Source organism: Thamnophis sirtalis, unplaced genomic scaffold (assembly GCF_051295495.1).
Source record: "Thamnophis sirtalis isolate CommonGarterSnake01/CBP01778 unplaced genomic scaffold, rThaSir2_p1.2 scaffold_9, whole genome shotgun sequence".
In the NCBI taxonomy this organism is placed as follows: Eukaryota; Metazoa; Chordata; class Lepidosauria; order Squamata; family Natricidae; genus Thamnophis; species Thamnophis sirtalis.
The window spans coordinates 80,293,986-80,315,779 of record NW_028261389.1 but is presented as its reverse complement, the minus strand read 5'-3'; the positions used below and the strand labels follow the sequence as shown (position 1 = coordinate 80,315,779).

The 21,794-nt window shown below is 43.0% G+C and overlaps 1 protein-coding gene across 2 annotated transcripts in view; it reads left to right on the top strand.

Moving 5' to 3' along the window:
* The window catches only part of UPF2 (UPF2 regulator of nonsense mediated mRNA decay), a 49,210-nt gene extending 27,928 nt beyond the window's left edge, over positions 1-21,282 (top strand). For both annotated transcript variants that reach the window (XM_087722381.1, XM_087722380.1), the window contains 13 exons: positions 2,295-2,408; positions 3,153-3,269; positions 3,997-4,182; positions 5,234-5,437; positions 6,246-6,521; positions 7,468-7,651; positions 10,411-10,550; positions 11,812-11,916; positions 12,845-12,943; positions 14,714-14,881; positions 16,222-16,363; positions 18,718-18,838; positions 20,142-21,282. In XM_087722381.1, the coding sequence (XP_087578507.1) occupies positions 2,295-2,408; positions 3,153-3,269; positions 3,997-4,182; positions 5,234-5,437; positions 6,246-6,521; positions 7,468-7,651; positions 10,411-10,550; positions 11,812-11,916; positions 12,845-12,943; positions 14,714-14,881; positions 16,222-16,363; positions 18,718-18,838; positions 20,142-20,151 (1,866 nt within the window). In that variant the 3' untranslated portion in view covers positions 20,152-21,282. The remainder of the gene's footprint in view (positions 1-2,294; positions 2,409-3,152; positions 3,270-3,996; positions 4,183-5,233; positions 5,438-6,245; positions 6,522-7,467; positions 7,652-10,410; positions 10,551-11,811; positions 11,917-12,844; positions 12,944-14,713; positions 14,882-16,221; positions 16,364-18,717; positions 18,839-20,141) is intronic.
* Positions 21,283-21,794: the final 512 nt, after the last annotated feature.

Below are 21,794 nucleotides of genomic sequence, written 5' to 3'. Positions count from 1 at the left end.
TCGGAGATAAAAGACTCAAAGAGCAACTGCTCTTTAAATTTTGGAATCTTCTTAAGTATTTTCTTGAATGGTACTCTCGGTGTTCCAAATACCATGCAGAATTAAATCAGAGTCGAAGGCAAAACTATGCTTAAAGTTCCAATTTAATAAGGCAGACATGTTGGCATCGTGCTGTGGGATTCCAACTCTGGAAGTTACATCAGAATCCTACCCAGTTAAAAGTTCATGATCTTGTCCCCACACCCACAATCCATCGCATGGTCCAATCTTCTTCTTCCATGCTGGCATCTCCACCCAGCTGCTTCCGGTCAGGTGTGAAGGTGCGGAGACAAAGGATGGCCTTGGCTTCTAGTAAAGAATGAAAAACAATACACTCCACAATCCTACTCCTTCTATTTCTCCCTCCCATTGACTATACTAATGAAACAGCATAATGAAATAAGAGAAAGTGTGGCGGGCCAAAATTCTAAAAGGAATATAAATGCAGGCCTGACAGGTACCCAGAAATGGAGGCTGGGAATATCCAACTACTATTCCAAAATATACCATATTTTTCGGAGTATAAGGTGCTCCAAAGTATAAGATGCGCCTAGCTTTTGGACAGGAAAACAAGAAAAAAAAAATCTGCCTCTGCCGCCTAGCAATTTGCCTCCTTGCAGCAAACAGCCTGTTTCAGCTTCAGCACAGCCTGATTAGCATAAGCAGCTGATTGTTGGTTGGATCAGTCTCTCAACCATCAGCTGTTTCAGGCTGCAGGGATTGGCATAGCCTATTGCCATCTCTGCGTGCCCCATTTTCTGCCCATTTCGGGCGGTGGGAATCGGAATGGCCGGAAAATGAGGCGTGCAGAGGCCAAAAGTGGTTTGTGGAGGCGGCAATAGACAATGGCAGCCTGAAACAGCTGATGGTTGGGAGACTGATCCAACCAACAATCAGCTGCTTGTGCTAATCAGGCTGTGCTGGAACTGAAACAGGCTGTTTGCTGCAAGGAGGCAAATTGCGGGGAGGCAGAGGCCAAAGGATGGTGGCCGGCAGGTGGGCGAGGCTGCATTCGGTGTATAAGACACACCCAAATTTTCGTCCTCTTTTAAGGGGGAAAAAGTGCTGCTTATACTCCGAAAAATACAGTAATCCTCAGTTGACTTATGAATTCCTTTCCTTTGTCTGTTGTAGGTCAGACGCAGAACTGTACTATAAACAACTTTGATCGTTAATTAAAACCAGAATTCTTTAAAATAAGTCCTCTTGCCTGCCATATATTATATACTTCAAAAACATTTAATGATTAACTACCAATTTATATAACAATTATATAAATTATATACTAGCCGTCTAGGAAATGTATTGGAAACAGAAAAATAAAAGCAGTTTTAATTGCAGGTTTTCACTTACGAAGGAGTAATGAATTTTGTCATTAAACTTCTGGCGTCTTTTTCCTCAAGATAAAGGTGTTAGCTTTCTTTGTGGGTACAACTAAATTTCTTTAACTCCAAAGGGTTATTTTACACCTGGTTTTAAATGGCAGCTCAATACAATATAAATTATTTATTGTTTCTGCATTAATTTTAATGTGCCTACTCTCTTTTATGGAGATTCTTGGTCATCCAGGCCATGGTTCCCCCAAAGCTACTTTTTCAAGAGGCAACTGGACTTTCCGGTTTTTCTTTGAAAATGTTTCACTTCTTATCCAAGAAGCTTCTTTAGCTCTGGCTGAACCATCCAGTCAGAGCTGAAGAAGCTTCTTGGGTGAGCAGTGAAACATCTTCGAAGAAAAACCAGTCCAGTTGCCTCTGGAAAAAACACCTTTGGGACAATAAAACTTGTTAAAGAGCAAGGTGCCTTTAAAGATGAATCTCTCTGAACAGCTGTTTTTGGATCCTTTAAATATTATTTAGATGGTAATACCAGGGAACTAACTTTATATGAACCTGAATGGAGAGACAGAAACATTTTGCTGCTTATAGTTTTGATTCTCCCTTGTGAAGTCAGCCCTCACTTCAAAGTTCGTTCTTGCCACCAAAAGTTGTCAATTCTCCAACACTGGAAGTTTTTAAGAAGAGACTGGACAGGCATTTGTCTGAAACGATATAGGGTTTCCTGCCTGAGCAGGGGGTTGGACTAGAAGACCTCCAAGGTCCCTTCCAACTCTGTGATTCTAATCTATTATATTCTAAACCTCTAGGCTTACATTTAGTGCATTCCAAATCAGCGGACTGAGCTTGTAGCTGTCTAATGTGTAACAAAATGTACATTTGCTACCTCTGGATAAAATAAACCATCATCCTTGTCTTCAGGTGAGAAAGAAGGACCAGATCAACATCGAGACAAAGAACAAAACCGTGAGGTTCATTGGAGAGCTTACGAAGTTTAAGATGTTCTCCAAAAGTGACACGCTGCATTGTTTAAAGGTGAGTGTCAGTTGACCGGATCCTGTCCCTTCCTTATGTATGACTAACTGGAGGGGGTTATGCTTCAAAATCATCTTATAAAAAGGGATGTGCGTAATTAGAATTATCTGTAATGATGCTTTTGTCAGGGTTCCAAATAGCATCCAAAATTAAATCAGAGTCCAAGGCAAAGTATTGTTCAAAGTTCCAATTTATGAAGAGAGCCATGTTGGCACATCTGGGAAAACCTCAATCTGAAAGCTTTTCCCCACCCAGTTGAAAGTTCAAGAACTTGCCCCCAACCCACAAGTCCAAAACATGGTCCAATCTCCCACTGCCATGGTGACAGATTCCTCCCATCCAGTTCCGGTCAGGTGCAGAGGTGCAGAGACAAAGGATGACCTTGGCTTTCTAGAAAGAATGTTGTTATGGCTACATACCATCTAACTCCGTACAATCCCCGCTCCCGTTTTCCCCCCAGTAGAAAATGCATAGCGGAATAATAAGAAAGTGTGGCAGGCCAAAGATCCAAAAGGAAAGATGGCTGCAGGCCTGACAGCTTTATCATTTAAACATTTCTGTTTTTCTTTTAAAAAAAAGGTTAATGTTACAGATTGGAATAGAATATGCAAACCCATTGCAGCACCAGGAATTTGCTTGTCTCCCAAAATAAGCTTCTTCTGAGAAATGTAGTACATGAAGTATGCTGACCCATGAATGTTTCATCATGCAATCCCTTTAAACGGCCATGCTACTTTTTCACAGATGCTCCTGTCCGACTTCTCCCATCACCATATCGAGATGGCCTGCACTTTGTTAGAGACCTGTGGTAGATTCCTCTTCAGGTCTCCGGACTCCCATTTGAGGACCAGCGTCCTTTTGGTAAGGATTATATGATGTATAACTTTCTTCTAATGGTTTCTTTCTTTCTTTCTTTCTTTCTTTCTTTCTTTCTTTCTTTCTTTCTTTCTTTCTTTCTTTCTTTCTTTCTTTCTTTCTTTCTTTCTTTCTTTCTTCCTTCCTTCCTTCCTTCCTTCCTTCCTTCCTTCCTTCCTTCCTTCCTTCCTTCCTCTCTCTCTCTCTCTCTCTCTCTCTCTCTCTCTTTCTTTCTTTCTTTCTTTCTTTCTTTCTTTCTCCTATTATGGCTCATTCTAGTAAGTACAGAAGCTAATTCGAGGGCTAGAGTGAAATACTATGATTGGGTACCTGACTATAGGTATATTTCGAGGGCACGTGAAATAAATAACCTTGGAAGAAAATTGCAGATATCTGTTCTTCCTATGTTATCAGCCCTCTGCCTGAGTTCATAAGAGTGGCACTTTTATTGACAGTTGGCAGGGTGCATCATGTTGTTAGTTGCATGTCTGACCCATCGCAACCCCATAGACAATGTTCCTCCAGGCCTTCCTATCCTCTACCATCCCCTGGAATCTGTATTCAGTGTATAAGATGCACTCAGATTTTCACCCTCTTTTTGGGGGGGGGTGCGTCTTATACTCTGAAAAATACGGTATGTATCAGATTTGGAAACCCAGCTGTCTCTCGCGTGTGGAGCGTCACAAAAAAATGCACCTTTCCTGCCGTGAATGTTGTCGCCTCTTGTTTCCAGGAGCAAATGATGCGGAAGAAGCAAGCGATGCACCTTGACGCGCGCTACGTCACAATGGTGGAAAACGCCTACTACTATTGTAACCCTCCCCTAGCGGAGAAAACGGTGAAAAAGAAACGCCCTCCCCTCCAGGAATACATTCGGAAACTGCTGTATAAGGATCTGTCCAAAGTCACCACTGAAAAGGTTCCTTTTTTTTTTTCTTCCTCTGTAGCCCAGGATCCAAACGGAGAGAGATTATCCGTAATTAGACTGGAACGGAATTGGGGTGGATGGAATTGGACGATTAAACGGATTAACATTTTTATGTCTCCCTGTTTTGCGATCCTTAAGGGACGTGGGAACCAAGTGGGGAAACAGATATTTTAGAATTCAACCATGGCGGGCCTAAACGTTGAGCTTAAAATGACGATATGGGATCAATATTTGGTTCAGAGATCAAATAATGTTTCTCAGGTCTCTTATAGATAATTCTCCTGCCTAGTTTTTCTGCAGTAAGTTTAATGTGTATATTCTCCAGAACAACATAGTTTATTCAATAAATATTTTAAACCAGAGGTCTTCAAACTTGCCAACTTTAAGACTTGTGGATTTCAACTCTCAGAATTCTCCAGCCAGCTCTGCTCTTTTGTTGAAGGGGAAAACTACATTGTATGTTATTTTTATATGTAAACTAGCTGGGTATTTATAGGACCAAACACAATTCCTAGTTGGATTTCCCCCCTTATCATAGGGAGCCCCCTTGTGGAGGACTGTGAAGCCGTCACCATGGCAACTCCTCTGCGCTGTACAGTAGAAGCCATTTTACGGCAATACAGTAGAAGTCATTTGAAGGCACAGGAGGCTGTATCTTAACAGAAAATACACCTCGTGGGGTTTTAGGGGTATCTTACCCCCACAATACTTTTTTTTCCAGAGAGTTAAGTCATCTGTGTACCAGTTTTGGTTGAAATTGCTCGAGACATTCCAGAGTTATGCTGGAACACACGCACCCACCCACCACCCACTACCACCACCACCATTTTTATGTACATAGATAAGTAAAACATAAATAATGTCAGTTTATTCAGTCGTGATTGCACGGCTTATTTTAGTTGGGTTTAATGGATGACTCCTTCAGAAATTCGGTGAAATTAAAGTGTTAACAACCAACTAAATGTATGTATATAATTTTTTTTAAATAAAAAAACCCAAAACTCTTGAGTTATTTAAGGTTCTTCACGTTTTTTGTGCTCAGGTGCTGAGACAAATGCGCAAACTGCCTTGGCATGACCACGAAGTGAAAGATTACGTGATATGCTGCATGATCAACATTTGGAATGTGAAATATAACAGCATTCACTGTGTAGCCAATCTCCTGGCAGGACTGGTCCTTTACCAAGAGGATGTTGGCATTCACGTGGTGGACGGAGTTCTAGAGGATATTCGATTAGGGATGGAGGTAAAGTACTTTAAAAAGTTGCTCCGGCTCTAAAAAAAATAAAGCCGAAGTATATTTAAATTACTTTTCCTTGTGGTTTTACGTCCCCATCGTTAATGATGATGTATCAATGCTTTACAGAAGGAGAAAATTTAAACTTGGATCTAAATAGTTGCATTCTTGGTATTGTAGCATCCTAGCCAAGTTCTTTGTCTCTAGTGCTGAAACATAGTTTTCTGCAATGTGAATAAACAGGAAATCAGAAAAAGCTTTGATCTCGCATTCTCTCTGATGGCTCCCCTATGTTAAGGAAGAAAAAAAGAACATGTTTTATGTCACCTATTGTGATTTTATTTAATGGAGGTCCTCATAAAAAAGTTTACAGTGGGAGCCATTGCTTATAAACATATTCCAAACAGTCCAGTTACATATAAACATGGAGGTATGTAAACAGGCAGCAAACCCCACTTCCTCCTACTACTGATGATGTTCTCTAGTTGAGCTATGAAATGTCTGCAAGAAAATATCCAAGCTCAGAGAGCCTCAAGGACCCCCACAGTCCTCCCTTCTACCTCCCTCCCTCCTCCTTTTCCTCCTCCTCCTCCTCTCCCTTCCTCTTCTTCCTCCTCCCCACAAACCTTACTACCTTCAAGTACTGATGATATTAACCTACTTGTGGAATGTCACATCTCCAAGAAAAAAAAACCTAAGCTCGGAGAACACCTAGGACCCCCCCCCTCTCATTTCCACCCTGAGCTACAAATAACTCTCTTCTCTCGGAAGGGGAGAACGCTAACTTTGCAGCTTCTTTCTTTTTCTTCCTTTGAAGGTTAATCAGCCCAAATTTAACCAGAGGAGGATCAGCAGTGCTAAGTTCCTCGGCGAGCTGTACAACTACAGAATGGTCGAATCGGCGGTAATCTTTCGGACTCTGTACTCATTCACGTTGTTTGGGGTGAACTCCGATGGCACGCCGAGTCTCCTGGACCCTCCTGAACATCTTTTTCGAATTAGACTGGTCTGCACCATCCTGGACACCTGCGGGCAGTACTTCGATAGGGGATCCAGCAAGAGAAAGCTGGACTGCTTCTTGGTCTACTTTCAGGTAGGGTAACCCTCCGACCACGCAATTTGCTTTACAAGCCACCTTGTTATGCTGTCTCCCACACTAAATAAAACCGAACAAAAACGACCCAGATAAGAATTGCATCATTAAGGGGTGTCAAACTCGATTTCCTTGAGGGCCGCATCATCGTTGTGTTTGACCTCGGGGGGGGGGGAGGGACAGGGCGGGCATGTCCAGCTTGATATCACTCATGTCAGGGGTGCCAGTGGTGGCCCGAGCACTCTGCCAGAGAAAACCGGCTCCCGAGCTCCGTTTTCGGCTGCAACGGCCTCCTGCAACCCTCTGCCAGTGAAGACGGAGCTATTGAGTGATGGATTCTCCAGTGATGGAGCACCCACATCTTCTGGACAAGCTGTTCCACTGATTAATTATATTAAACAATCTAAATACTTACATTGTTTGCTTACTTTAAAAAAATGTAAGTTTAGAATATGGGGAAGAAAGGTCTTCAGAGTTTAGGGTTGTCCATCTATTTCTGAAGAGTAGAACTGCTGTTGCTTTAAAAGAAAAACAGAGTTAGAAGGGACCTTGGAGGTCTTCTAGTCCTGCCCCATGTTCAAGCAGGAGATTCTCTACCATTCCAGACAAATGACTGTCCAATCTTTTCTTGAAAACCTCCGTTGATGGGGCACCCACAACTTCTGGAGGCGAGCGGTTCCATTGGTTCATTGTTCTCACCGTCAGAATCGGAAAGGGGAGTAAAAATATTTTGCACAATTCTCGCTCTTAAACAACCACTGATAAGTTTGAGGCGACCCGTTGTTCTATACAAGACTTTTCAAACATTAACTTGCTCGCTGGAACAAATTCCCGACTGATTCGGCGAACTGGAGAAGCTGGGTGTTTACCAGCGTGTTGTGTGTTTTTTACCGTGTGGTGATATTTTTTGTTCTTGTGCGTGTTGTGTGTTTTTTCCCCCCCGCAGAGGTATGTTTGGTGGAAGAAAAGCCTGGATGTATGGACAAAAGATCACCCCTTCCCTATAGACATTGACTATATGATCAGCGATACGTTAGAACTCCTGAGACCGAAAATAAAACTTTGCAATTCTCTGGAAGAATCCATGAGGCAGGTACAAGAACTGGAACGGGAATTCTTAATCAAACTAGGTAAGACTGCCACGTCGAGGGCCAGAGGGAGCTGAAATTCCCACTTTGATATCTTGGTATCTTGATAGTACTGTTTATAATTTTGAGGTGTCTTTGGGTAAGTGGGTATGAATTTTCCTCTGCGTCCATAAGGGGGGGACGAGAGGAAGTGCTTAATTGAATCTAAAATAAGCTGCTGCGAAACTACCTCGGATCTGGCAATGTACCAATTTAATAGCCCTTCATGGTATTGGACCTGGGTACTTGAGAGACCGCCTGCTGCCAATTACCTCCACTAGACCGATTAGATCCCACAGATTAGGCCTCCTCCGAATTCCATCCGCCGGCCAGTGTCGACTGGCAACTACCCGGAGGAGAGCCTTCTCTGTGGCTGCTCCGACCCTCTGGAACGAACTCCCCGTGGAGATTCGAACCCTCACCACCCTCCAGGCCTTCCGCAAAGCCCTTAAAACCTGGCTGTTCCGACAGGCCTGGGGCTAAAGAGCTGTTGCCCCCGTCTCAAATGGTATGGCTGTTGTGTGTTTTTAAACTATGCATTGTTATGCTTGCTGTTTTTTTAAATTTTTGTCTGTATCCCCCTCCCTCGGTTCGAGTTGTGAGCCGCCCTGAGTCCCCTTCGGGGGGAAAAGGGCAGCATATAAATATAATAAACTGAACTGAACTGAAACTAATAAATAATGGCCCTCAATCCAATTTCATCATCATCTTCATCTTCATCAAGAAGTATATTCCACTACAGGTAGTGCTCGACTTACAACAGGTCAATCTGTCAATCTTCCAAGAAATATGTCCCAATCAAAACGTTTACACATTCCGCTGTCCCATTGGTACTCGGATGAAAAGCCGAACTTAAGCCCTGTGATGACCCAATCACTTTAATGAACTCCCTCCTCCAGAACCTTGTAGTGAATTGGACCTCCCTATCGGATATGATCCTGCGGGGTACTCCATGTATCCTATATATATATATGTTTAACAAACGGTTCAGCTAGTCTCTTGGCTGAAGAGAGATCTGAACAAGATCTGAAATGGGCCTGCTTGGAGAACGAATCAACCACGGTCCTCTCTCCGGAAGCTCCACTATAAAATCCATACCTATCTCTTTCCAAGGTCATGGCAATTCCGGCACCAGCTGGAAGAGTCCTTGGGGTTTCCCTGGTCTTGTTTTCATGGTGACTATTCAAAGTTACGACGATACTAAAAAAAAATGAGACACCCCCCCCCTCCCCTCTTACGAATGTTGCAGGCCCATGATCCTGTGGTCAAATTTCAGACACTTTTCAATTGACTCCTATTTATGACCATTGCAGTGCCTCGGGGTCACGTGATCCACTTTTGCGACCTTCTTAACAATGGGGAAGCCAGATTCGCTTAACAACCACCTTGCTTAGCATTCACCACTTCTGGTGGGAAGCTGTTCCGCTGGTTAATTGTTCTCACTTGTCAGGAAATTTCTCCTTAGTTCCAGTTTGCTTCTCTCCTTGATTAGTTTCCATCCGATGCTTCTTGTCCTGCCCTCAGGCGCGTAATTTGAGTAACCAGAAGGCAAATTGTGGCTGTAGATAAAAAACAAATCCCCATGATAATATTTCCTTTGTTGTTGTTGCTTTGTTGTTGTTGTTAGGTTGACTCAGCCTTCCATCCTTCCGAGGTGGGTAAAATGAGGACCCAGATTGTTGTTGGGGGCGATATGCTGACTCTGTAAACCGCTTAGAGAGGCCTGAAAGCCCTATGAAGCGGTATATAAGTCTAACTGCTATTGCTATTGCTATTCAAACAGACACACCATATACTCAGCATGACAGCGATTTCATCCTATGCAGCTTGGTGTAGCTCAGGGTACGTCCCTTTGATTTCAACGCTGTCAACTGCCTTGTAACTAAGCCAGATAATAATTTTAGGATTCCCCCCCCCCACACACACACAAAAAAAGCCTTGCCTTCATCATTGTTTCTTGTTCTTACAACTGAAGCCAAAGACTTTTCTTAGCCTCCAGAGACTAAGGATAGGCAACTGGAAAAAAAAAATCACGAACAACTGCAGTGAGACTATTAATACGCTCAAAAGTTGTGGGTTTGACACAAACCACCATGGAGGAATGATGGAATTTACAGAGAGGGTTAAATTAACTTCTTTTTTTTCCCCCGAGAGGAAAAAAAGCTACATTTATGTCCATCTGAAAACCTATTATAGACTTTTTGCGTCAAATGGAAAAAATGCACTTAGGATTTGTGATTTTGATTCTGGGGTAAAAACCTCTGGGTAAAAAAGTGAGCTTTTTTGTAATCATAGAGTAAGAAATTATTTTGTAATTGTACTTAATACTTACTGCAAAGTAAATTGGAAACTTTTCTCTTTCTTTTCTTCCTCCCTCCCTCCCTCCCTCTCCCTTCCTTCCTTCCTTCCTTCCTCCCGTGCTTTCTCTCTCTCCTTCCTTCCTTCCTTCCTTCCTTCCTTCCTTCCTTCCTTCCTTCCTTCCTTGTCTCTCCCTCTCGTTCTTTCCTTCTTTCGTTGTCCCTCCCTCCCTCCCTCCCTTTCTTTCTTTCTTTCTTTCTTTCTTTCTTTCTTTCTTTCTTTCTTTCTTTCTTTCTTTCTTTCTTTCTTTCTCCCTCCCTCCCTCCCTCCCTCCCTCCCTCCCTCCCTCCCTCCCTCCCCCTCTCCCTCTCTTTATTGGTCTGTGTTTCATTTTTCTACTCTTTGTAAAACTTTAATTAAAAAAAAAACCCACATATTTGTTTGTTCTTCCTTTCCCACTTAAGGTCTTATGAATGACAAAGATTCTAAGGATTCTATGACTGAAGGAGAGAACCTGGAGGAGGATGAGGACGAAGAGGAAGGTGGAGTAGAGATTGAAGAACAATCTGGAAATGAAAGCGAAATAAACGAGCCAGAGGAGGAGGTGATGCTCTCTGCTCCTTAACTTTCTTAAATACAGTTGTTGTCCGACTGCTCCCAATTCACAAACAAATATCTGTTTTATATATAACTGGCTGACAACCTGGCGTTGCCCAGGTATTTATTTATAGGGAGGGGGGGGGGAGGATGTCCGGACCAAACATAATTTATAATGTTGGATTTCCCCCCTTACCAGATGGCGCCCCTTGTGGAGTACTGCGAAGCCATTACCATGGCAACTCCACTGCACTGTACAATAGAAGCCATTTTATGGCAGTACTTATAGAAGCCGTTTTAAGGCACAACAGGCTGTATCCTAACAGAACACACACACATCCCGAGGGGTGTAAGGGGTGTCTTACCCCCACAGTGTTTTTTCTCCAGAGAGTAATTCATCTGTGTACCAAGTTTGGTTGTTATGGAGTTATGTTGGAGAACACACACACACACACACACACACACACACACACACAAACTCACTCACACAAACTCACTCACACAAACTCACTCACACAACAAAGCCATTTTATATATATAAAAACCACCCAGGGTGGTTCACAGAATATATGTAGTATAATAATGATGATGATGATGATGATGATAATAATAATAATAAAACATAAACCACTCTACTTGAAACAGCTTATATCCTGTGATAATTTATTAAATAAAATATTGTTGAAGGGCAGTTTTTGAAATCCAGTTGAGAATGTCAGTAATTTTGTGATTCTGTGATCCATTGTATGCAGATTTCATTAGAATCTCATCCCTTCTGATTTTTCTGTCAGGAACAACTCGACTGAATAATTAAGTTCGGAGTGAATTTTGAAATAGCTCTGGAACGATTGCCAAGATAAGAATAGAATAGAATAGAGGAATGGGATGGGATGAGATAGAATAGAATAGAATAAGAATATAATAGAAGAGAGGAATGGAATGGAATAGAATAGCAGAGCTGGAAGGGACCTCGGAGGTCTTCTGGTCCAACCCCCTGATCAAGCAGGAAACCATATACTATTCCAGACAAATGGTTCTCCAATCTCTTCTTAAAAACTTCCAGAATTGGAGCACTCACAACTTCTGGAGGCAACTTCTGTTCCATTGTTTAATTGTTCTCACTGTCAGGAAATTCCTCCTTGGTTCTAATAGTTCTTAGATTAAGTTCAGCAAAGCTTGTGCACAAAAGCTTTGAAGGTAATCATTGGCGCAACTCGTCCTTAAAATGAGACTTTGGGGCTGTATGTTAAATCTCTTGATCTTTTCAGGAGGGCTCGGAGAATGATGACGACGAAGGAGAAGAGGAGGAGGAAGAAAATACAGATTATCTTACTGATTCTAATAAGGAGAACGAAACGGACGAAGAGAACACGGTATATATGTATATATATTTCAAAAAGGCAACACAGTGCTAAAATAGACCGCAGGCAAAATTAGTTTTGGGAGGAAAAGTTAATTTTCTTCGGTTTGAAAAAAAAAACACCTGGAGACACATCATATCTTATCAATAGATTTAGTGAGAACATCTGTACAGGTAGATAGTATGCCATAATCATTAATCTCCAGACCTCAGGAAGCAAAAATCACAAACTTCTTTCACATCAACCTCGTACTGATGTGATTGAAAGATCAGCTATTGATCAAAGATTAGTAGGGTGGATAAAAATCGATGTTTTTTTTTTTTTTAAATGGGCTTTTTAAAATTTAAAATGATTTTTTAAAAATTTAAATCAGTTTTCTTTTTAACCAAATTTATTTTAATAAAATGCTTTTGGAGTAAAAATCTTATCTAAAGACATTTTTCAATTTCAGAGACATTAATAATTTAATTTATTCAGCACATTTCGTGCTTAAGTTACACAGCAATGGGCTGTACATTCTGCAATATTTACATTTTTGGAAAGCTCATTCAACGCAGCCAAGCTCTCCAAGCTGAGATAACATGCATTGCATTGATGCGTTCACACAATTTCACAGTGACCGTGCGATAAATCGTAAAAGAAAGTTCAGGGATATTCCTTGATCCCCTTGTTTTGCAAACCTGTGTACACTACAAACTGTATGATTGCTTGAAGAGAAATGCATCTGTACCGCCAAGCTCTTAAGTGTGAGGAGGCAGGGCAAGCGGTAAAAATGAAAAGGAAACCACCTAAGCAGCTTATAAATATAATATTAAAGAGTGCCTGTCAATCTGTTGGCCTTTTCCACTTGGCAGAAAATACACATCAAACGAAAAAAACCATAATGGTTCTGTTTTCTTTTTCATCCTCTTTTTTTAAAATATATATATATATCTAACAGGAAGTAATGATTAAAGGAGGTGGACTGAAACGGGTCCCCTGCGCCGAAGATGAAGATTTTATTCAGGCATTGGATAAAATGATGCTGGAAAATTTACAGGTATGGATTGATTTCTAATACAGTTGTGCAAAGTGTCGCGTTTTACGAAACTCCCCGCTTCTGGAAGCGGCGGTAGAATGGTTCCAATCTTTTGAAACTTGGCTGCGGTCGTTAAGTCAAGGACTTATCTAGGGAACGCCAATACAGGTTGTCCTCAACATACTATCTCAATGGAGAGTGGGAGGAGCCAATGTCGCAACGATACATTGTGCGGATTCGGATGTCCGAATCCGCCGATGACACTTTTGCCCCCGGACGGTCCAGCAGGACCTAAACCGTCCCGAAGAGACGGTGACTGGGAAGACATCACAAAGTCCCTGATCAACCCAAGGGGAGTGCTTCCAACCGGCGGCAAACAGGTCGCGTGACCCTGAGGACAAGTATGAATTAGTTGCCAAGCGTCTGAATTTTGATCATGCAACCGCAAGGATGCAACGGTCATAAGTCTGAAAAGTAGACATAAGTTGCTTTTTTCAGTGCAGTTGTAAGTACGAATGGTCACTAAACAAACTGTTGTAAAACGAGGAGACCCTGCAGTTCAAATCTGGCGAGCAGAGATTCAGGCCGAGTAGGAAAAAGGTTCACCAAATTCTCTCCTTTTTCCCCTCCTTTGTTTTAGAAGTAAAATTCCAGTTATGTCTTCCAGGTAACCGCTTGGCCTTCCTAGGTAACACCGCAGGTGTTAAGTTAGTAACACGGTTGTGTTAATTTGGAGTCGCCATAAATACGAGTCAGTTGCCAAGCCTCCGAATTTGGATCAGGGGAATTTTCATAAGTGTGAAAAACGGGCATAAGTCTCTTTTTTCCAGTGCCGTTTGTAACTTTGAACGGTCACTAAATGAATTGTTGTAAGGCAAGGACTACCTGTAAACTAATGGCTTCTACCGTACTGTACAGCGCTGCGGAGTTGCCATGGTAACAGCTTCATGGTACTCCACAAGGGGGCTCCCTCTGGTCAGGGGGAAAATCCAACGCTAGAAATTGTGGCAACGTTCATGGAAGGAGGGTTGTTGGGATAAATAAATACTCGGGCAGGGCCGGATCATCACCTAGTTGAGGGTAAAAGAGCTTTTGAGCCGAATGCTGCGCCCTCTTTCATGTTCTCCTAGTCTCCTGGCTTTTCAGAGGGTCTCCAACCTTGGCCACTTTAAGACTTGGGAGCTTCAATGGATTGATTATATACAAAATAAATACGGGACCAAGAAATTCCAGTTAGCCTATGCTTAAGATCAGAAATGATTTAAATTGTTTAGTCCAGCAAGAAGAAGCTAAGGTCAATGTAGAATGTCATTAATTTCTTTATTTCTTTTTTCTCAATAGATTTTAGACTGTGTTTGTTAAAAATCCATACCGTGTACGGGTTTCGGGGAAGTCGGGGGGGGGGGAAAGGAGGAGGGGGGTTGGGGGGGTGGAGGGAGGGAGGGGGTATACATTAGGCTAGAAACTAGAACTATCTTGACATACAAAAAATTGTACTTCGATGTTTTACTGATTGAGGAATGATGAAATGTTTGTTTTAAAAGAAATAAAACTTTTGAGCAAGACTTGGGAGCTTCAACTCCCAGAATTCTCAGCCAGCAAAACTGAACATCTCCTCTTCAGAATGACCTGCCGAAACCAAATTCAATGCCTTGGCGACAGGAAGGGCGTCCGGCCAGCAAAGGAACCGGCTGCTCTGAGGAACTCTGGGAGCTGAAGTCCCACCCGTCTTAAAAGCGGCCAACGGAGGAGACCTCCCTGCTCTAGATCTTTTCATTGCTTCCCTTGCAGCAAAGGAGCGGAGAGTCGGTGAAAGTGCACCAGCTGGACGTGGCCATCCCTCTGCACCTCAAGAGCCAGCTGAAGAAAGGACCTCCCCTGGGGGGCGGGGAGGGGGAGTCTGAATCCGGAGACACCATGCCTTTCGTCATGCTGACCCGGAAAGGGAACAAGCAGCAGGTGAGGACACGCCCGGTTGCACAGGTGGGCCCCTTTTTTAATTCCCTGACCTTTCAGGTTGATTGCACGATGAGGATACCTGGTCTTGACTGGTGTGTGTGTGTGTGTGTGTGTGTGTGTGTGTGTGTGTGTGTTCCTTGGTGCTCTCTGGTTTCCTTCCTCTCATTGTTCCCCAGACTAGGTGAAGTAATCAGGGCTGCAGGGATGAAGTTACCTGCTATTATTCTGGACACGTGGCCGTCCAGTCCCTTCTGGAAAATCTCTCCTAGCTTGGTGGTTTTGTTGCAGATGTTTCATTACCTAAACTAGGTAACAACATCGGCACGGATGATGTCACGTAGTTGGGTAATGAAATGTTTGCAAGAAAACAAGCGAGTTCAAGAGAGCACCAAGGAACCCACACTCGTCCCTCCTCCTCCTCCTCCTCCTCCTCCTCCTCCTCCTCCTCCTCCTCCTCCTCCTCCTCCTCCTCCTCCCCCTCCCCCTCCCCCCCTTCAACCAAGCTCAGAGAGCACCAAGGACTCCTCACTACAAATATTCTCCTTTATCAATACCTAATATTGTAGTTTTTTGGACCACAAGAAAACAGTGGCCTGTTTCCTCCCCCACCATTCACAGTTTTTCAGTGGAAAAGTAACTTCATTTACATGTAGAAGTTAGTGGGATTAACTCCCAAAGGAATTATTTTGGGGAATGAGGTTGTCGTTGCTCCCTAATATCTATCTATCTATCTATCCTTCTATCTATCCTTCTATCTATCTATCTATCTATCTATCTATCTATCTATCTATCTATCATCTATCTATCTATCTATCTATCTATCATCTATCTATCTATCTATCAGAAGAAGAAAGCAGATGTTGATTGGTTTTCCCAGATGAGCCTCCGTTTCATGCAATTAGGTGGAATTAAAGAGACTGATTTTTGTACTCTTAGTCACACATTCCATTCCCCCCCCCTTTTTACGACCTTGCAAATCCCTTAGTTAGAGATAGAGTCAGGGCGACGGGATAGAACTGAGCATTTACTGGCTGGATGCCCTTCCCGAATCCTACTTGGAGTTCACAGCAGATATTTTCTCTTTTCGCCCTGATCGAGAAACCTCTACCGCCTTCTAGGATTGAATTTTCAGCCTCCCAAGTTGGAGGCTGCAAGTCTTCCCTTCTAGGCCACCGTGCCACTATTCACACATTACGAAGGTCTTGAACCTGTAACATGCCACGCCGTGGGGCCAGTGACAGAATAATTCCCGGGTTCCCTTCCCTTGGGCCTGCAAGGCGGCGTTTAGTCAGGAAAGTCTTCCTTTCTTTGGATTCTTAGACCGGCTTCTGCTCTTTCAGTTCAAAATCCTGAACGTGCCCATGTCCTCCCAACTGGCCGCAAACCACTGGAACCAGCAGCAGGCCGAGCAGGAAGAGCGTATGAGGATGAAAAAGCTCACCTTGGACATCAACGAGCGGCAGGAACAGGAGGACTATCAAGGTGAGGGAGGCCCAGGAGTGGTAGAGGGGGAGGGGAAGTAGGGTAGAGGGGAACGATGGAGGGAAGATAGTAAGTTGGAGCGGGGCGGAAGAAAGAAGTGTATGGAGAGTGGAAGAGGTATATTGGGTCTCTATTTGAGTTTGAGTTTCATTTTATTTATATTTCTGGGGTTATTGTTGACAAGAGGAATTGCTGTGATTATTGTTTAATGCTGTATGGCCCCGGTTATGCACAGTATATACGTGACTGTATGAAAATGAAAAATGGAAAATAAAAACATTTTAACAGGAAAAAAAAAGGTAAGGGAGGCCCCTGCTCAGAGCTTTATACCGCTAGTTCTCGGCTTGCAGCCACTGATTTAGTGACCATCCAAATTGCAATGGAGAAAGATCTACTTAATCCAAGGCAGAGGTGGCGAATTAGGGGGAAGAAAATGACACAGCTGGCAATGACTGATGTGAGAAAATAAATCTCTATCTTACAGAAGGACAAGGAGACCATAAACCATAAAAAGCATATTTATTTAAGGTACAATTGTATAAGCTTTTGCAAAAAGATTCTCTGTCTTTCATGATTGAGAATCCTTTTGTCCAGGCCTCCATCCAATTTAGTCCATCCAATCCCTCTGGAAAAGCAATTTCACATCCTCTGGATCGCTGATAAAATTAAGCGATGGTACCCCCAGAGAGCCGACGAAGACCCCTCCTCCAGACGGACGTCTCGATTCCTGGCCAATGCACCAAATTGCGAGAAAAGACATCTCTTGTCTTATAGAAGGACAAGGAGACCATGAACAATAATAACTGAAGGTCAGAGAGTTCAGGAAAGAGACGAGGCAGCGGAAAGAATGGTGGGAAAGCTAGAACAGACAAATCCCCAAATAAACCAAGAGGACAACAATTTTTTGGGGGAAAATATATAAAAATGGCACCGGAATTGGATAATCTGGAAAAGGTTTTGAAAGGGAGAAAGAGGTAAGGGTGAATATTTTGAAGATCTGGCAGCCTGGGAGGATAGAAATGGGAGAAAAAGGTATAATGAAGATACAGATGTTGATAGAGACAAGGTGTCAGCACCTCTTCATTGAATAATTGGGAAAGAAAACCACGAAAGTCCATTGATAGAAATCAAGTGTACTTTTACTAATTATAAATGATCAGAAGCGTAGCAAAGCGAAGACTGATTATTTAGGCTCGAAAGCAAATGATATATAGAATAACCCATTCCCCACCCCTTGGCATCCCCGTGCGCAGTCCAATCATAATTCTCCCAAGTGTCAGGTGTGAGATAACTTCGAAAGGCATCACCAAGATGGAATGTCGAGGTTGGCCTTGGCGGGAACCCCTCCGCATGCGTAGTCCGACAGGCAGCAGAACTCCAGAATCTTCCTCCAGCACAATTAGTAAACCCCTCCCAAATACCATGCCCCCCCCCCTCGCCGTTTCAATAGCAGCCGAAGCAGCAGCAAAGCAGAGGCTGACACAAGGATTCAAGAGACGAGTATGGGACAAAAGCCAAAAAAAAACCCGAATAAGAACTGAAGTATTAAAACGGGCAAGAGATGATAGAAAATATTTTTTCCCTTTTCTTTCTTTCTTTCTTTGTTCTAATATAATGATGGTCTGATTAAAAACTAGAAATAAAGGTAGAAATAAGAATATGCATCTTTATAAGGGCGGTGTCTTAATTAAATATGTGCATTAATATTAGGATTAGTAAGAGTGGACCTGATTAGAAGTCAGAATAGAGGGAGAAGAAAGAATTAGAGGCAATTTAAGCAGTTGTAATATCTACATATAAGTAATAACTAGATGGAAAGACAAGAGATTGAAGGATGGCGTTACCTATGCATGTTTAAGAAGATTATTGACATTAGAATGGAACGTGGAAACACTGAATATCTAAAACAATCAAGTATGTTAATATTAGGATTATACAAGTTTGATTAATGTAACAATTGACTATTGTTATTTCTATTAATATGAGTTCTATCCAGAGGCCACACTCTTCAGGTATTGAGGTGGTTTAAAAATAAAAATCCAATAAAACACTAAAAGAAAACATCACAATGGAGAAAGCAATGGACCTGTCCTTACACTGGAAGTGGATCCTTAGTTGTGATTGTTTTACACACTGCTGTAATCTTCTCTCCCAACCCTGAACAATTGCAAATTTCTGCCCAAGAACCTTTTCGTTGTTAATCAAATGGCAGGATCCGTTCATTGAGGGGATTGGGGGGCTCCTGATACTTGCTAGAAACACCCCCGGCACACTTTTTCATTCAGAATGGGTCTGTGCTCTCCCTCACCTTTCAATTTATTTCTTTAAAAAACCCACAAATTTTTCACCTGCAGAAATGATGCAATCCTTGGCTCAGCGGCCGGCTCCAGCAAATACAAACCGAGAACGGCGACCTCGGTACCAGCATCCTAAGGGAGCACCTAATGCCGATCTCATCTTTAAAACTGGTGGAAGGTAAGGATCCAGGGCAGGGGTGTCCCAACTCAAGGCCCTGCGGGGTGCCTAGATCCCGGCCCGCAGGCCACACCCTGGAAACAGCGAAGGACTGGCCCGCGGTGCCTCTGCCACTGAAAAATGGAGCTCGGGAGGGCTGCGTGTGGCTCTCCTGAGCTCCGTTTTCGCTGGCGGACGGTTGCAGGAAGCCGTTGCAGCTGAAAACGGAGTTCGGGAGCCCGTTTTGGCTGGCAGAGCGCTCGGGCCGTCACAGGCGCCCCCCCGACACGAGTGACATCATGCCACGCTCCCCCCGAGGTCAAACACAACCCTGATGCGGCCCTCAATGAAATCAAGTTTTACACCCCTGATCCAGGGAATAACGTGGGATTATTCCATGGTTTTCGGTTTTTGCACCGCTCCTGATTTCAGAACTGAGAAGACTTTTAATTTTTAAAGGGATAATAGTATCCTTGAGCAAGAAGACAGTTTCTCTGGAACCCAAGAAGTCTGCCTTGAAAACCTCAGAGCAGAATTCACTCCAATGTTGAGATCTCTTTCTTTTGGCTGAAACCATGACTGAAATTATCACTTATTTAGCGTACGGTGAGAAGAGGACAGAAGAGAAATAAACGTTCACGCATGAGGGCTTGCACCACCTCGTACGCTCAATAAATCAATCCTACCTATATCTATCTATCTATCTATCTATCTATCTATCTATCTATCTATCTATCTATCTATCTATCTATCATCTATCTATCTATCTATCTATCTATCTATCTATCTATCTATCTATCATCTATCTATCATCTATCTATCTATCATCTATCTATCTATCTATCTATCTATCTATCTATCTATCTATCTATCTATCTATCTATCTATCTATCTATTATCTATCTATCATCTATCTAAAAGCCAAGTACCACTCACTCATCACGGAATCTCCAGAACCGTAAAGCCTGCAATCTTGAAATTTGGCACATATGTTCCTCTTGGCTTCCAGGTGCTCGTTAAGAAAGGATTTTTCCATACGGCCATCAGATCATTAGTATTTCTTATACAGTAATTAACAGGCTAAGTTGCTAAGGAGTTCTACTCCCCCTCCTCATCTGAAAAGAACTCTGTTCCAACTGCCAGTTTCCACCTCACATTCCGTTACCTCAGTTCAAACTGGCAGACGTTCCACTCCTTCACTCAGGAGCGGCCTGGGGCTCCTTACAGTCCTAAATGTCGTTGCCTCACCAAAATGTCTACGCCTTCCACCTGTGGTGCTGCTTCCTGCCATCCTTCTGACCCTTTTCCTCCTTGTCCTCCCCAGGAGGCGTTGATCCAGCCGCAGGAGTCATCTCACATCAGGTCCCGTATCTCCAATGTTGTGGATTAGTGGAGTCCTCCAGCAATTAAACCGAGAGCAGCGGACACATCTGAGCATGTCAGTCTTCAAGAGAGTTGAGCGATGGGCAGGCTGGGGGCCGTATAGAGCAGGATGCACCAGCCTCTTATTAAAACAAAAAACAAAAAAACAAAAAACAGAAATAGTGGAAGCTTCCAGTCATGGCCTATCAAAAACCAAAAAAAAAAAAGAGAGAAAAAAAAAGCAAAAAAAAAGCGCATCTTGTTACGGATATACCGTGTGCTGCGAGGGGTTAACCTTTTCATGAGGATGGAATAAATGAGATGGTTAACTTGACCAGTGGAGCACTTCAGTTAACAACTTAAAATATAAGAGCAACTTCAAAAAAAAAAAAAAAAGTAAATAAGATGGATTATGCTGGAACAGAGAGAGAGAGAGGGAGAGAGGGAGAAAAAGAGAGAGAGAGAGAATTTTGGTCTGCAGGGTTGGGGTGGGGGAAAATAATAAGAATTAATTAATGATAAACTTAAGAGAGTTTATTCGTTTCGCGGAACGACGCGTGGCGGTGTGCCAGGAGACACTGCTTTCTTTGGGAGGGAAGCAAGCCAGCTCTAGAGAAGGACTAGTAAAGCCCCCACCCACCCACGACCCCCCCCCCAGGAGAAGCAAAACGGCGACTGATTTACGAAAACGCGAGATGATTTTCCGTGGAAGGCGATGTTGGCCTGATAGGAAAAGCGGGGTCTGTTCCAGGTTGCGTGGGGATGCTAGCGAGAGAAGGTGACGGAACCAGAAAGGAGGAAGCGAGGACGTTCTCCAGAAGGTGGCAGGGAGATGGGAAAGTGGGGAGTGGGGAAGGGATAGAGAAAGAGGGGAGAGAGAGAGAGAGCACATTGACCAAAAGTTGCTTTGAACAGCCTGACACCAGCCGAGGGTCTTCGAAGAGGGGAGCTCATCATTGAAAAACAAAAAACAGAAAACCAAAATGTGCCAGTCAGCACGACAGACAGACGCCAGGAAGTGGAGCTGAATGTCCTGTTGACTTTCATAGGTTGATCAGCCTCTTGTGTCGACGACATATTTAAAACGGAAAAAAAAACAAAAACCCAGAAGAAGAAAAAATAAAAAAAGGAAATAAAAATAGTTGGCAGAAAAGTAGAATTTTTATTTTTCTAAATTGAGATGAAAAAAGTTTCCTTCCGGTCAGGTTTTATTTTTTCCCCCACGCCGTTTGGACAATCTTTCTTTTGTTAGTTATAGTTGTGGGGGTGGGAATATCTTTTTTCTTCTTCTTTTTGCTTCCTCCTCCTCCTCCTTTTCGTTGGCTTTTCATGTAGCGCGTAGTACATTTGGTTTCGAAGGACGCATCCGTAGGCGGTCCGGATTTTTTTATTTCTTTCCTTTCCTTTCCGTTCCTTCCTTTTTTTCGTTTTTTTCCTCGCCGCTTTGGAATTCTTTTTGACCGAGTTCTTTGCATGTAGAGTTTTAAAAAAAAACGAGATTGTACGACTTGTAACATTTCACATGCCGCGCGCACCGTCAGCAACCACGCCACACACACCCCCGATCTTCACCAGCTTCTGATATCTGATCTTTGCCGATGCTGCAATAAAGTGT